This window comes from Rana temporaria, chromosome 3 (genome assembly GCF_905171775.1).
Source record: "Rana temporaria chromosome 3, aRanTem1.1, whole genome shotgun sequence".
In the NCBI taxonomy this organism is placed as follows: Eukaryota; Metazoa; Chordata; class Amphibia; order Anura; family Ranidae; genus Rana; species Rana temporaria.
Genome location: NC_053491.1, coordinates 46,359,572 through 46,375,285, shown reverse-complemented (window position 1 = coordinate 46,375,285; position 15,714 = coordinate 46,359,572). Strand labels below are relative to the sequence as shown.

The 15,714-nt window shown below is 45.7% G+C and overlaps 1 protein-coding gene across 3 annotated transcripts in view; it reads right to left on the bottom strand.

The window, feature by feature from the left end:
- Positions 1-14,922, bottom strand: part of LOC120931248 (ras and EF-hand domain-containing protein-like) — a 118,471-nt gene extending 103,549 nt beyond the window's left edge. Inside the window, exon 1 of one of the 3 annotated variants that reach the window (XM_040342497.1) lies at positions 14,771-14,922. Coding sequence is in view for 2 of the 3 variants with exons in the window: in XM_040342495.1 (XP_040198429.1) it covers positions 5,959-6,272 (314 nt within the window). In the remaining variant the exon portion in view is untranslated. Of the gene's footprint in view, positions 1-5,958; positions 6,336-14,770 lie in introns of those variants that run through there. The other 2 variants (XM_040342495.1, XM_040342494.1) reach the window with 2 other exon arrangements.
- Between the last annotated feature and the right edge of the window lie 792 nt (positions 14,923-15,714).

Genomic DNA, 15,714 nt, shown 5'->3' with positions numbered 1-15,714 from the left:
ACGCTCTCTACGTTGCAGATCGAGAAAGGAGCTGTATGTTAGTGGGCGTCCTGACTCTCCTGTAGTCCAAGGGAGGGGGCGAGCACGACACTCCACACCAGGGAGAAAGCCTCGCATTACTATGTGGAGTTACAGACAGAAGAACAGGAAGTGAGGATTTCTCAGAAGAAATAAGGACATTTAAAAGCAAAATGGAAGGATGAGGTAAGTGAAGGAGGACTGCACTAAGGTAACGGAAGCCATTTAGGAAAAAAATGTACCTTTACAACCCCTTTAAGGTCATCTTCAAGCGGAATTTCACCTCTAAGGCCCCGTACACACGACCAAACATGTATGCTGAAACTGGTCCGCGGGCCAGTTTCAGCAGACATGTTCGGTCGTGTGTAGGCGCGAGCGGGCCGAATTCCAGCAAACATTTGCCCGCCGGGCCTTTTCCCAGCAGACAAATATTCCTGGACGTGTTTTAAAACCGTCCGCTGGAATCCTGCCCACTCGGACATGTACGGTCGTCAGTACAGACCTACCGTACATGTTCCGAGCGCCCGCCGTCCCTCGCATGCGTCGAAAGACTTTGACACATGCGTGGAAGCCTTTAAATGGCAGGCCCGCCCACGTCGCCGCGGCGACGATGCGGACACGCCCCGCGTATTGTTTACGCGCGGACTTCTGTACGATGGTTAGTACAGCCATCGTACAGAAGCCCTCTGGCAGACATGTACGGTGAAAACGGTCCGACGGACCGGTTTTATCGTACATGTTTGCTCGTTAGTACCCGGCCTAAGGGGAAGTTCCGCTTTTCTGCCTCCTTCCCCCATCTTTTTTAACTTGTGGGCCCTTTTTTAGAGGGGGGTACCTGGTTTTGACAGGTACCCTCTCCCACTTATGCCTGGATAATGGAGGTTTGGCCCGCAGCCTCTTGGGACACATCACAGGTCCCAGAAGGCCTCAAGACCATTCACAGGGCGCAGCTGGCGCATGTGCAGTGGAGAGCCAGCAGTGTAGCCATAAGGAGTCACAGCTGGCTTCCCACGGGTAGCATGGGGTGCTGGGGACCCGACGATCAGTGAAGAACTGGCCCAGGTGAGGACAGCACTGCATCTCTGGACGGGTGTGTGTCCTTTTATTAAAAGTCAGAATCTACAGTATTTGTAGCTGATGAGTTTTACATTTTAGGGGAGCAGTAGAACCGCTTTAAGCTGGCCATACATGGAGTGAATTTCGGTTAGTTCCTGAAGAATCGCCCAAAATGCTCTTTATGGGTGACCTTGTCAGGCGGCTAAAATTCACTCAGTGGGTGAACCTGTTGGCTGCCTCCTGACAAACAATCACTCAAATGAAAAGTCAATATAGCTGGGCCTAAAACTGTTAACCAATCCAATCAAATGCAGCCATTGTTTGGGAAATCTGGAAGATGCCAGCTGTCACAATACTATATTGTGATTGATTTGAGTTCACACCTATGCGAATTGGATGCGGAGTAATTCGCAGGACACTTTTAATCTGTTCATTTAAATGAGTCAGGTTCACATATGTGCGTTGCATTCACACTTCACATTGGCCAAAAAAGTGTGCGTTTTCTTGGCATTGTGGTGTGAATTGCAGGCACATAATCTTCTATGGAAACGCATCTACAATGCCTTGCAAAAGTATTCACCCCCCTTGGCTTTTTACCTATTTTGTTACATTACAGCTTTAGTTCAATGTTTTTTTAATCTGAATTATATGTGATGGATCAGAACACAATAGTCTAAATTGGTGAAATTAGAAAAATAAATACATAAAAAAGTTTTCAGAAATAAAAAAAATAAAAATTGCCATGTGCGTATGTATTCACCCCCTTTGTTATGAAGCCCATAAAAAGCTCTGGTGCAACCAATTACCTTCACAAATCACATAATTAGTGAAATGATGTCCACCTGTGTGCAATCTAAGTGTCACATGATCTGTCATTACATATACACACATTTCTGAAAGGCCCCAGAGGCTGCAACACCTAAGCAAGAGGCACCACTAACCAAACACTGCCAGGAAGACTGAGGAACTCTCCAAACAAGTAAGGGACAATGTTGTTGAGAAGTACAAGTCAGAGCCGGTTCACACAGGGGCGGCACGACTTCGGGGGCGACTCGGCCAGGTGACATGAACACGACATCCAAGGCGATTTGCAAAAGGACTTCTGTATAGAAGTCAATGCAAATCGCCCCGAGTCGCCCCCGAAGTCATACAGGAACCTTTTTCTAAGTCGGAGCGACTTGCGTCACTCCTATTAGAACGGTTCCATTCACTACAATGGGACGCGACTTGTCAGACGGCTGTGTCACCTGACGAGTCGCCCCAGTGTGAACCGGGTCTCAGGGTTAAGTTATAAAAAAAATATCCAAATCTTTGATGATTCCTAGGAGCACCATCAAATCTATCATAACCAAATGGAAAGAACATGGCACAACAGCAAACCTGCCAAGAGACGGCCGCACACCAAAACTCACGGACCGGGCAAGGAGGTCATTATTCAGAGAGGCAGCACAGAGACCTAAGGTAACCCTGGAGGAGCTGTAGAGTTCCACAGCAGAGACTGGAGTATCTGTACATAGGACGACAATAAGCCGTACGCTTCATAGAGTTGGGTTTTATGGTAGAGTGGCCAGAAGAAAGCCGTTACTTTCAGCAAAAAACTAAATGGCACGTTTTCAGTTTGTGAAAAGGCATGTGGGAGACTCCCAAAATGCATGGAGGAAGGTGCTCTCGTTTGATGAGACAAAAATTAAATTTTTTGGCCATCAAAGAAAACACGATGTCTGGCGTAAACCCAACACATCACATCCCCAAAGAACACCATCCCCACTGTGAAACATGGTGGTGACAGCATCATGCTGTGGGGATGTTTTTCAGCAGTCGGGACTGGGAAACTGGTCAGATTTGAGGGAAAGATGGATGTTGCTAAATACATGGATCTTCTTGAGCAAAATCTCTAGCACTCTGTGTGTGATTTGAGGCTAGGACGGAGGTTCACCTTCCAGCAGGACAATGACCCCAAACACACTGCTAAAGCAACACTTGAGTGGTTTAAGGGGAAACATGTAAATGTGTTGGAATGGCCTAGTCAAAGCCCAGACCTCAATCCAATAGAAAATCTGTGGTCAGACTTAAAGATTGCTGTTCACAAGCGCAAACCATTCAACTTGAAGGAGCTGGAGCAGATTTGCCAGGAGGAATGGGCAACAAATCCCAGTGGTAAGATGTGGCAAGCTCATAGAGACTTATCCAAAGCGACTTGGAGCTGTGATAGCCACAAAAGGTGGCTCTACAAAGTATTGACTTTAGGGGGGTGAATAGTTTTGCACACTGACTTTTTCTGTTATTTTGTCCTATTTGTTTAAAAAAAAAAAATCCTCAAAGTTGTGGGCATGTTCTGTAAATTAAATGATGCAAATCCTCAAACATTCCATGTCAATTCCCGGTTGTGAGGCAACAAATGCCAAGGGGGGTGAATACTTTTGCAAGGCACTGTAATTGACAGATACGTTCTGTTGTGAACATGAATTTTCTCCCTCTCCTCACTACACCTTCTACTTCTCCCTGCTCGGCTGATCCGCAGATACTACGGAGAGGAATCGCTGAACAGCTGCTTTTTCCCTTTGCAGAGAAAACAGCTGGAATTCGCACCGCACGTGTGAATCCAGCCTGAAGGTTGCACAAAAAAAAACTGACATGTGAGGTTAGTTCAGCGATCACATTGTATGGTGTATGTCAAAACAAAAAAACTAGATCTGCCTGTAGTTGGGCCTTAAAGAAGAACTAATGGCAAAGCCTTGTTTTTCATTTTGGATAGAGTAAGGGAGGGTTAAAGGCACGGTCAGTTTTTTTGTTTTTTTTTGCCAACTGTGTGTCATTGGGGAGATTTTTCGTCACTTCCTGTCCCATAGCCACAGCAGGAAAGTGAGGGAATCCCTGGTTGTCACCATTGGAAGATTCACACTCGGTTACGGTTTTGGTTACAAACCAAAATCTGGGATTTGCTTTCACTGTCAGTGATAACGGTCACCAGGGCTGTCTTTAAGGCAGGGCAAAAGGGGAAGCTGCCCTGGGTCCTGTCATTGTTGTGGGGCCCAAAGCAACTGCCTCATACTTGTCAACTATCCCAGTTTAAATTCCCTTGTCCCTTGAAGTTTTAGTTATGTGCTGTGTCCCGATATCTCAGTGTGAAGGGCTGCTACTAATGCTTGTGTACAGATGACTCACCTGCAGACCCTGTGTTTACATGTAAATAACCATCATTCATATGTAAAATAACAGGCACATTCATATGTAAATAGCTGGGGCCGGCAGCATTCATATGTAAATAAAGGCGGCATTCATATGTATATCATGCCCCTCTGCAGTTAAGAGATGATGTGCTGTAACCTCTAGCAACCAATCAGTGAGCAGTTTTACTGTACAGCAGGGCTTTTTTTCAGGGGGAACTCAGTTCCACCACCTCTGGCTCAGACCTTTTGGTGCCCGCTCACCACAATCACTTGTAAACACAGAAGCGCCACCAACACACTGTTGCTTTAATGGGCAAGTAGGAGGCAGGATTATCTCCTTCCTCCATATCTTTATTGTTTTTCTCCCCCTATATTTTTTCTTTTTTACCCAAATTGGTGAGTTTCAAAAATAGTTTATTGGCCCTCATACATACATAATATTTCTTTCAGATTATATGCATCGCTCCTGATGAGGCGATATAGTGGCCGAAACGCGTCGAGCCAACGCCATCCTAGATGCTATATGTTATCATATATGATGAGATCTAGCAAAAAAATGTTTAATATTTGATGTTAACTTATATCTTTATATGAAGCCTGCTGGCCAAGATATTTTGTATAACTTGTGTTCATTTTATTAAAAAAAAATTCAAACTGATCCATTGCTCCACTTATGTGCCTCATTCAAAGTCCCAAACCCGTTCCCCAATTTTCAACAGAAGTCTGGTTTCTGTGTTTACAAGTGACAGCTCTGCACTCTGTGTGTAACCCCCCCTGAACTCTGCACTCTGTGTGTAACCCCCCTGAACTCTGCACCTATTTTCTGAAGAAAAAAAAAAGCTCTGCTGTACAGTAATCTCTAGCAACCAATCAGCAAGAAGAAATCATGGGCTGTAGCCTTTAGCAACTAATCAGTGAGTTGTAATGTGTGCCTTTAACCTCTAGCAACCAGTCATTAAGTGGCAATGATATGCTGTAACCTCTGGCAACCAATTGCAATCACTGCCTGATCTGATACAGTAATCTGATTTTAAATCTAGCTGAAAATTATTGTATGTCCCCCCCCCCCCCCCCCCCAAGAAAATGTTTGCCCAGGGTCCAATCAACTTTAGAGACGGCCCTGACAGTCACCAGGACCCTAACAGGAGCATCAAAGAAAACTGACAGGTGTTCTAATCCCTCTCCACTCTAAGGCTGGGTTCACACTACTACACTACTTTCATCCTACTTTGCTCTGTGTTCAATGTTTCCCTATGAGAGCGTCTTGTAGCGTCCTACACAAGTCGGTTCGACTTTGAAAATGCTCCCTGTACTACTTTTGGTCCTACATTGATCCTACTTCAGGCCCATTGAATATCATTGAAGTCGGACCAAAGTAGTATCCTGTTCATGAAAGTAGGATGGATGTAGGACCAATGTAGGATAAATGTAGGACCAATGTAGCAGAGCAAAGTAGGATGAAAGTAGTGTAGTAGTGTGAACCCAGCCTCAGGCCCCGTACACACACTATTAGATTGTCTGCAGACTTCAGATTTACCAAAACCATATAATAGAAGGTCAATTTGTACACAATCTGTGGTTTTGGTAAATCTGAAGACAACAATCTGCGGAAAATCTAATAGTGTGTAAGGGGTCTAATACTGAACAAAAAAAGATAGCAAATCACTGAGAAGAGCAGCCCCTCCCCCCCCCCCCACATAGAGGGACCCCCTACCTGGCCAGGTGCTGAGTCTCTCCCCCCAGCCTCCTCTCCAGCTCCTCCCAGGCGGGGGGCGGCTCGGCGGATGGGAAAGCTGATAGGTTGAGAGCTTCGGAGACCTCCTCAAAGCGGGCGGCAAAGTCCTGGAAGTCGATGATCCCGTCCCGATCCACATCCAGCCTGCGGAACAGCGGCCGGACCAGGCTGGGCTGCACCCCCAGATCCCGGCACACCGTCCCAAAGTCCTCCAACTCCACCAATCCGGAGCCATTCACGTCACAGGCGGCAAACAGGCTCCGGAGCTGGGAGAGGTCGGGTGCTGAGCCCATCACCTCCAGGGGGGTTCTGGAAGAGTCCTTCTAGGTGGTCAACATGGGAGGGAGAGCACTGCTACTATGTATCAATGTAAAGAGTAACACTGCAACTAGGTATCAATGTGAAGATCCTCTTTGTATACAATGTATCAATGTGAAGATTAGTAATTCTTCTATGTATACTTTGTATCAATGTGAAGATCAACACTTCCTCTATGCATACTATATATACAATGTAAAGATTAGCAGTGCTACTGATATTGACACAATGTATCAATGAGAAGATCCTCTAATAATGTAAAGCACTGCTACTATTTACAATGTATCTGCTCTTCCTCCTGTGTATACAATGTATCAGTATGTAGATCTGCTCTTCCTCTGAGTATACCATGTATCAGTATATAGATCTGCTCTTCCTCCTGAGTATACAATGTATCAGTATATAGATCTGATCTTCCTCTGTGTATACAATGTATCAGTATATAGATCCGCTCTTCCTCCTGTGTATACAATGTATCAGTATATGGACCTGCTCTTCCTCCTGTGTATACAATGTATCAGTATATAGATCCGCTCTTCCTCCTGTGTATACAATGTATCAGTATACAGATCTGATCTTCCTCTGAGTATACAATGTATCAGTATATAGATCTGCTCTTCCTCTGTGTATACAATGTATCAGTATGTAGCTCTGCTCTTCCTCCTGTGTATACAGACAGAACGTTATATGGAGATGAGTGTCCCTCCAGTCAGCTGATGATCCCAGAAGTTGTATTAGTTCCCCCGGACTCCAGTGCAGCCATAGTCGGTGTGCTGTCAGTGTCTCTCCCGGGTAGAGGTCCCCAGTGTCCGCTCCATGATGAGATTAGGAAGTCCGATCTCCCGTGTGTCTGCTCCAGCCTTCCTCCAAACTTTCCCGTACACCTTCCCTATAGCTCCGCCCCCACACACACCTCTGTGTCCCCAGGCTCCGCCCCATTCTCCACCCCCTCACACCTCTGTGTCCCCAGGCTCCGCACAGTGCCCGCCCCATTCTCCACCCCCTCTTCACCCTTACATCTCGGACACCGTTCAGTGCCCGCCCCCTGCTCCTCCTTCACACACACCTCTGTGTCCTGAGCTGCGCCGTATACGTTCCGAGCTCCGATTAGTGCCCGCCCCCTGCCCCAACCCTATAGAACCTGTCTCCTGGGCTCCACTCAGGACCCCGCCCCTCATCACACCTCTGTGTGTCCCAAGGCTGCGCTCAGGGCCCCGCCCCTTGCTCCACCCCCCCTGTGTACAGCCTGCACACATTTCTCTGGCCCAAGGCTAAGGTCAGCAGAAGTGACAGTGCTGGTGTGACCACATATTTTCTAGCACACCTCACCCTCTTCACAGGAGGATCACTCGTCTGCAGGTATGCTGGAGACTGCAGCATTAACCCCTTCCAGGGAGACTGCTCTCCAACTCAACTATGCTATTTATATGGCATTCTTGTGTCATTTTTCGTTTAACCACTTCAATACCGGGCATTTTCACCCCTTCCTGCCCAGGCCAATTCTCAGCTTACAGCGCTGTCACACTTTAACCACTTAAGGACCGCCTAACGACGATATACGTCGGCAGAGCGGCACGACTGGGCAGAATGGACGTACAGGTACGTCCCCTTTAAGAGCGGTCGTGAGCTCTGTGACCGCGCCCGCCGGTGTCCAGCGATCGGGTCACAGAGCTGAAGAACGGGGAGAGGTAAGTGTAAACAAACATTTCCCCGTTGTTCCTAGTGAGAGTGTCACTGATCGTCTGTTCCATGTCATAGGGAATGACGATCAGTGACGTCACACGCCAAGCCACACCCCCACACAGTAAGAATCGCGCACTAGGGCACACTTAACCCCATCAGCGCTCCCTACAGGTTAACCCCTTCACTGCCAGTGTCATTTACACAGTAACCAGTGCATTTTTATAGCACTGATCGCTGTAAAAATTACAATGGTCCCAAAATGGTGTCAAAAGTGTCCGATGTTTCCGCCGTAATGTCGCAGTCACGATACAAATCGCTGATCGCCGCCATTACTAGTTAAAAAAAAAAATGACTAGTAAACCAATCAATAAACGCTTATTGCTAATTTTTTTTACCAAAAATATGTAGAATACGTATCGGCCTAAAATGATGAAAAACATTTTTTTTTAAATATAATTTTGGGGGATATTTATTACAGCAAAAAGTAAAACATATTGTATTTTTTTTTTCAAAATTGTCGCTCTATTTTTGTTTATAGCGCAAAAAAAAAAAAAACGCAGAGGTGATCAAATACCACCAAAAGAAAGCTCTATTTGTGGGGAAAAAACGGACATCAATTTTGTTTGGGAGCCACAACGCACGACCGCGCAATTGTCAGTTAAAGCGACACAGTGGCGAATCGCAAAAAGGGGCCCGGTCCTTTGGCAACAAAATGATCGGGGCTTTGCACCCAAATTTAATTTTGATAATTTTTTCCCCCACATATAGAGCTTTCTTTTGGTGGTATTTGATCATCTCTGCGGTTTTTATTTTTTGTGCTATAAACAAAAAAAGAGCAACAATTTTTAATAAAAACACTACATTACTTTTTGCTATAATAAATATTCCCAATTAAAAAAAAAAAAAAAACTGTTCTCAGTTTAGGCCCACATGTATTCTTCTACATATTTTTGGTAAAAAAAAAAAAAAAAAAAAAAAAAAAAAAATCGCAATATGCGTATATTGATTGAATTGCTCAAAAGTTATTGATTTATGGCATTTTTTTTTTTTTACTAGTAATGGCGGTGATCTGTGATTTTTATCACAGGACCTCAGAGCCTGCTCTCTGCTGAAACAGGTCACAGGAGTACAAAACGAACTGTACTACTGTGATCCATAGATGTCCAGCCAAACAAGCTTTGGATATACTTCTCCTTTAATGCAGAGAATGCACAAAAAAAAGCGCACACGACACCAGTATTGTAAGAGGGGACACAGGCTAAGGGCTGGTTCGCAGCACAAAAACGCACTAGAGATTCGTTCCGGATGCGTTTCTGCATGTGAATTTTTAACACGTTTATGGCGCGTTCCCTTGCATTTTTGATGTGTTTCCGGATGCATTCCAGATGCTTTTTTTTTTCTTCTTCTTTTTTGCTGTTTTTGTTTCATTGTACTGGAGTTTGGTTTGGTTTTTGATGCGTTTCAGTGCATTCTGGTGTGTTTTTGATGTAATTTACCATGTTCCAATGCAGGAAAAATGCAGCACATTCTACTTTTTTTTTTCTGAAACTGGAAAGCCCTGGAACTGACCATCCTGGTGTCAGCTATGTAATTGGAAACCGTATAACCAGGGATGGACTGGCCATTGGGACTACAGGGAGTTTCCCGGTGGGCCGATGGCTCAGTGGGCCGGCTTCAGTGACAGCGGACCGCTGCCGCCTCCGCTCCTCTGTCTCTCCCTTCCAGCAGCGCTCACCTCCTCTCCCTCCCCGCAGCGCTCACCTGGGGGGAACAGAGAAGCAGGGGAGACGACAGAGGAGCATGGGGGAGGGGACAGACAGCTGACTCAACAGCTATGGCCTGGGAGTTTCTCACTTCTGCCTAATCTTGTCCCATAAGGGGGGGCACCGAAATAATGTCTAGCTTCCCCAATGGTACTGCCTATAAGAATACCAGTACCAGCCGTTCTACTCTAATAAAATAGAACGGCTAGTGAAGGGGAAGAGGGGGTTTGGGTGGCCAGGGGGGGGGGTGCAGGATTTGTCCGGCCGCCATGGGAGAGACCTGTCAAAGTGGGCCAGTCTGGATGAAGTCCAGGGCCACATTTTTGTCCCAGTCCAACCCTGCATATAACCTACTTTCCATGCATTTACTGTATAATGTAGAAAAAAATGCACTGGACTGCATGTGGTGTGAAGTGGCCCTTACGGCTCATTCACACTGGATTTGGTGACCTATGTTTTTGCCTGCACTGGACGAATGCAGGTCACTGCTAGGGCACATGCTTGTATGATGTGCAGCGTAGTGCAGAAAAATGCAGCATGTTTACATTTTTTCCATAGCACACTGGATGGCATCCTATGTCACCGCATTACAGAGCAACTCACCACACTGCTGTGCAGAGACATGAATGATGTATCAATATGTGACCCTTATGCCACATGCACACTCTATTCTCTATGACACCTTTTCTCCTACAGGAGTTTAGCAGCAGAAAAATGTGTTAACCACTTGACCACCAGGCACGTAAACCCACTTAATAACCAGACCAATTTTCAGCTTTCGGTGCTCTCACAATTTGAATGACAATTACTTAGTCATACAACATTGTACCCAAATGAAATTTTCATCCTTTTTTTTTCACATAAATAGAGCTTTCTTTTGGTGGTATTTAATCACCGTTAGGTTTTTTTATTTTTTGCGCTATAAGAGAAAAAAGACTGAAAATTCTGTAAAAAAAATTGAATTTTTCTTTGTTTCTGTTATAATATTTAGCAAATTTAGTATTTTTTCTTCATTCTTTTGCATAATGTGAAAGATGAAGTTACGCCCAGTAAATAGATACCCAACATGTCACCCTTCAAAATTGCACACGCTCGTGGAATGGCGCCAAACTTCGCTACTTAAAAATCCCCATAGGTGACGTTGCAGGGTATTGTGGGGTATTGCAGAATAGTGTGGGGTATTGCAGAGTAGTGTGGGGTATTGCAGAGTAGTGTGGGGTATTGCGGGGTATTGTGGGGTATTGCGGGGTATTGCAGAGTAGTGTGGGGTATTGCAGGGTATTGCGGGGTATTGTGGGGTATTGCAGGGTAGAGTAGTATTAGTTTGGGGCAGGGATGGATGGCTGGATCTGTGACTGCATTTGTCACAGATCCTGCCCACAGCACTCGTGCTGCATCCGCTCTCTCCCCCCCCCCCTCCTCTCACACTGTACCGTTCGTTACAGAGAGGGGAGGGAGGGAGGAACCGGCGTCATCACATGACGCCGGTTTGTTTACAAGTGATCGCTCCGTCCAAGGATCACGTGGTAAACCGCCGCCATCAGTGCCGATTTACCGTGATGCGCCAGGTCACCGACATTCCCATGTGCGTGCCCCACAAAAATGAAAAATAAATAAAACATTTTTTTTTTTTTAAATCTGGATGGTGTGACCCCTCTAGCGGGTGTCACCCGGAGCGGACCGCACCCCCCGCACCCCCCTAGGAACGCCTCTGCCTGAAAGTGACTTTGGTAGTTTTTTTGCTTCCAAACTCCTATAAATGCCAGGACACATAGGTTAACATAAAGGGGTGTTTAGAGGCAAAAAAAAAAAGCTCAAGCATCTGTAAAGGAAGGGTTTTTGAGCTCAAGTGTGAATGAGCCATAAAAATGTTAAATGAGTAAAAAAAAGAGAGAAAAAAAAGTAAGCAGTGTGATGCAGCTGCACCCAGCTGTCAAAATACAACAGGCACAGTCAACGATTCTTCCATTTGCACTTTTTACTTTTCATTCAGACCAGATGCCAGCTTAACTTGATAGTGACCTAGCAACCAGTGACACTATGCAGCTAACAGCATCCTAGCAACCAGTGACACTATGCAGCTTACAGCAGGGTTCGACAAACCCCGGGCGCCAGGTCGCAATTGCGACTAGAATTAGCGACCTGGGGCAGCACAGCTGGGGTATCCTGTTTCTCCGTGCGCCCTCACCTCCCCCAACGCGCGATCACGTCAGGCCGCCCCGGCCGGTAATTGAGGCCACGGCTTTGCGGCCTTCTGCAGGCCTATGCTTCTTTCTGTGATCTGGCGCCATCTTGTGGTGGCCGTTGGTATGACAAGACAACCAGCAATGCTAATGGAGCTTCTCCCCTGTCTGTTTTCACTGCCGTCTCCTTCCCTCTAATTAGAACCCCCAAACATTATATATATATATTTTATTCTAACACCCTAGAGAATAAAATGGCGGTCGTTGCAATACTTTCTGTCATGCCGTATTTGCGCAGCGGTCTTACAATCGCACTTTTTTGGGAAAAAATACACTTTTTTAAATTAAAAAATTGAATTAAAGTTAGCCCATTTTTTTTCTAATATTGTGAAAGATAATGTTACGCCGAGTAAATTGATATCCAACATGTCACGCTTCAAAATTGCGTCTGCTTGTGGAACGGCAACAAACTTTTACCCTTTAAAATCTTCATAGGCGACGTTTAAAACAATTCTACAGGTTGCATGTTTTGAGTTACAGAGGAGGTCTAGGGCTAGAATTATTGCTCTCGCTCTACCAATCACGGCGATACCTCACATGTGTGGTTTGAACACCGCTTTCATATGCGGGTGCTACTCACGTATGTGTTCGCTTCTGCGCCCGGGCTTGGCGGGACAGGGCGTGTTCCTGGCTCCGAACTTTTTTAGCTGGCTCCTAGATTCCAAGCAAATTTGTCAAGCCCTGGCTTACAGTGTCCTAGCAACCAGTGACCCTATGCAGCTAACAGCATCCTAGCAACCAGTGACACTATGCAGCTGACAGTGTCCTAGCAACCAGTGACACTGTGCAGCTAACAGCATCCTAGCAACCAGTGACACTATGCAGCTGACAGTGTCCTAGCAACCAGTGACACTGTGCAGCTAACAGCATCCTAGCAACCAGTGACACTATGCAGCTGACAGTGTCCTAGCAACCAGTGACACTATGCAGCTAACAGCGTCCTAGCAAAACAAGGTCGCTGTACAAGCTGGGGGCTAAACAGGCACTGAGGATGGCACATAGTCGTTATTTGCCACTGTAGTCACACTAATGTATGATCGTTTTTTAATATGCGTTTCTATGATGCTCTTTTTTTTAAAATACATGTAGAGAGCCTGTTAAAAAAAAAAAAGTACATTTTTTTTTCTTCTCTGGCAGGTGGTGAGTGAAATCTTTGCTCTCTTGAAGAGCTGCGATTTCTAATGGTATCCAACACCTAATGATAAAATATGCTTCAGCATTGACTGTAACATTTTATACCCCTTTCTGGGTTTACCAACAACCCATAAACAATAGGGAACTTTCATAGCACCAAATTGATCATTGATGAATGGATTTTCATGGTTCCTGCTTCATGATGAAGTGTATCTTACCAAAGGTCTGATCGTGATATAATTCTCACATAGGCGTGCGTACAATGTGTGCCAGATGTGCCTGGGCACACCCTAATTACCCCATGTGCATTAGCATTATCGCTCTGTGTGCTGGCAGGAAGATGGGAAAGATCTCCCTCTTACTCTTGTTTACACACTTCTCTTTCACTGTGCCAGCAGGAAGATCGATGTGCCAGGGTCATATATATGTAGACACACACGTGTGTTTGAGCTTTAGGGTGCATACCCCTAATGCCAGGGTTTGACAAATTTGCTTGGAATCTAGTAGCCAACTACAAAAGATAGGAGCCAGAAACGCGCCCCGACCTGCCGAGCTTGCGCGCAGAAGCGAACGCCTACGTGAGTAGCGCCCGCATATGAAAGCGGTGTTCAAACCACACATGCGAGAGAAATAATTCTAGGCCTCTGTAACTCAAAACATGCAACCTGTAGAATTTTTTAAACGTCGCCTATGGAGATTTTAAAGGGTGAAAGTTTGTCGCCATTCCACAAACGGACGCAATTTTGAAGCGTGACATGTTGGGTATCAATTTACTCAGTGTAACTTCATCTTTCACAAAATAAAAAACTAACTTTACTGTTTAATTTTTTTATTTAAAAAAAGTGTATTTTTTCCCAAAAAAGTGCGCTTGTAAGACCGCTGCGCAAATACGGTATTGAAACGACCGCCATTTTATTCTCTAGGGTGTTAGAATAAAAAATATATATAATGTTTGGGGGCTCTAATTAGAGGGAAGGAGATGGCAGTGAAAACACAGGGGAAGCTCCATTAGCATTGCTGGTTTACTTGTCATGCCAACGGCCACCAAAAGATGGTGCCAGATCAATTACCGGCCGGCGCGGCGGGGGAGGTGGGGGCGCACGGAGACACAGGATGGGGTATCCTGTGTCTCCGTGTGCCCCCATTTCTCTCGCCGCGCGAACTTGTCAGGCAGCGCCGGCCGGTAATTGAGGCCGCGGCTTTGCGGCCTTCATCAGGCCTATGCTTCCTTCCCCCGGGCGCTAATTCTAGTCGCAATTGCAACTGGGCACCCGGATTTTGTAGAACCCTGCCTAATGCAGTAGGCTGCACACACTTATGATACTCCATATCTAGAATGGGCAATGCCATACAAAGTTGACTCATTAATCGTGCTGGCACCACTGTGATGATGTCAAAATATTGTTTACTTTTTTCCGCCCCATAATGGTAAGTCCATACCCCCATGCGGACCTGGTATGTAAACAATGCGGGAGCCTGTGCATTGCATACGGGATGCACTGATCACCGTTGCATTGCTCTGCAGGTTTGAGTGCCAAAATGTAAAGCCCAACTCCAAAATATTGGCGACTGTCCCTCCCACCCTCCTCTAACTAGCTGCTGCTATGAAAAAGGAAAAAGAAAACCTCTCCAAATGTCCACTTTACTTACCTGAAGCCACGGTAACATGATGGCTGTTGTCTCTTCTTGTATTTACTTCCTGGGGTCCTTCTTCGGGTGTCCTCATCACTGCCTGCACAATGAGCACACCTTCTGTTGGTGGAAGCCCAGATGGCAAGCAATTGTGCTGCAAGTTTGATAATGACTTGCTAAGCTATTGCTAGACTTGTCAGGCTTCACAAGTTTGTTGCACAATTGCAGCAAGTCCGCATTGCATGACTCCAGATCAACTTAGTTTGCAAACATTCTGCATGGTCTGGTTTAATTATGTTGTGTAATAGTCATCCCACCACAGGGGGCACTGTGGTGGAATTTTCATCATTGCTGTGTGTAAGGTTTTGGTGCTGGGGCAGCCATAGAATCACTCTGGGAGTGGTGTGCAGAAAGGTAACCATTAGATCTGATATGAAGTTCAGGGAGGTAGAAATCAAGGAATGTCTAACCTTAATTTCCTATTGGTGGAGCACAATTTGGAATGTTTTTTTTTTTCTTGTTTATATGCTGAGATTTAGCAGAAAATGTGTGTATTTAACGGGAGGTGGAAATAGAAACCTCAAAGACTCTGTGCAATAAACCTGGTAGTTCCACCACTGTACAGAGGCCTACAAATGGCAGCAATACAATAACAATGCAGAATACCACCAGCTATAGGGGTGTATATAGAGAGCCATGCATTGTATATAGAGAGATGACTGCACTGTACTGTGTTGTAAAGATGGAATGACACTTTAAAGCGGAGTTCCACCCTAAAAATGGACCTCCGCTTAAGCCACTCCTCACCCCCTTACATGCCACATTTGGCATGTAATTTTTTTTGGGGGGGAGTGGGGGCTTCAGGAGAAGGGGACTTCCTGTCCCACTTCCTCCTTCCGCCGAGGGGCTGGAAAGGCGATTAGCTTAATCGCCTTTTCACAGCCCCTCCCTGTAGGCGAGCG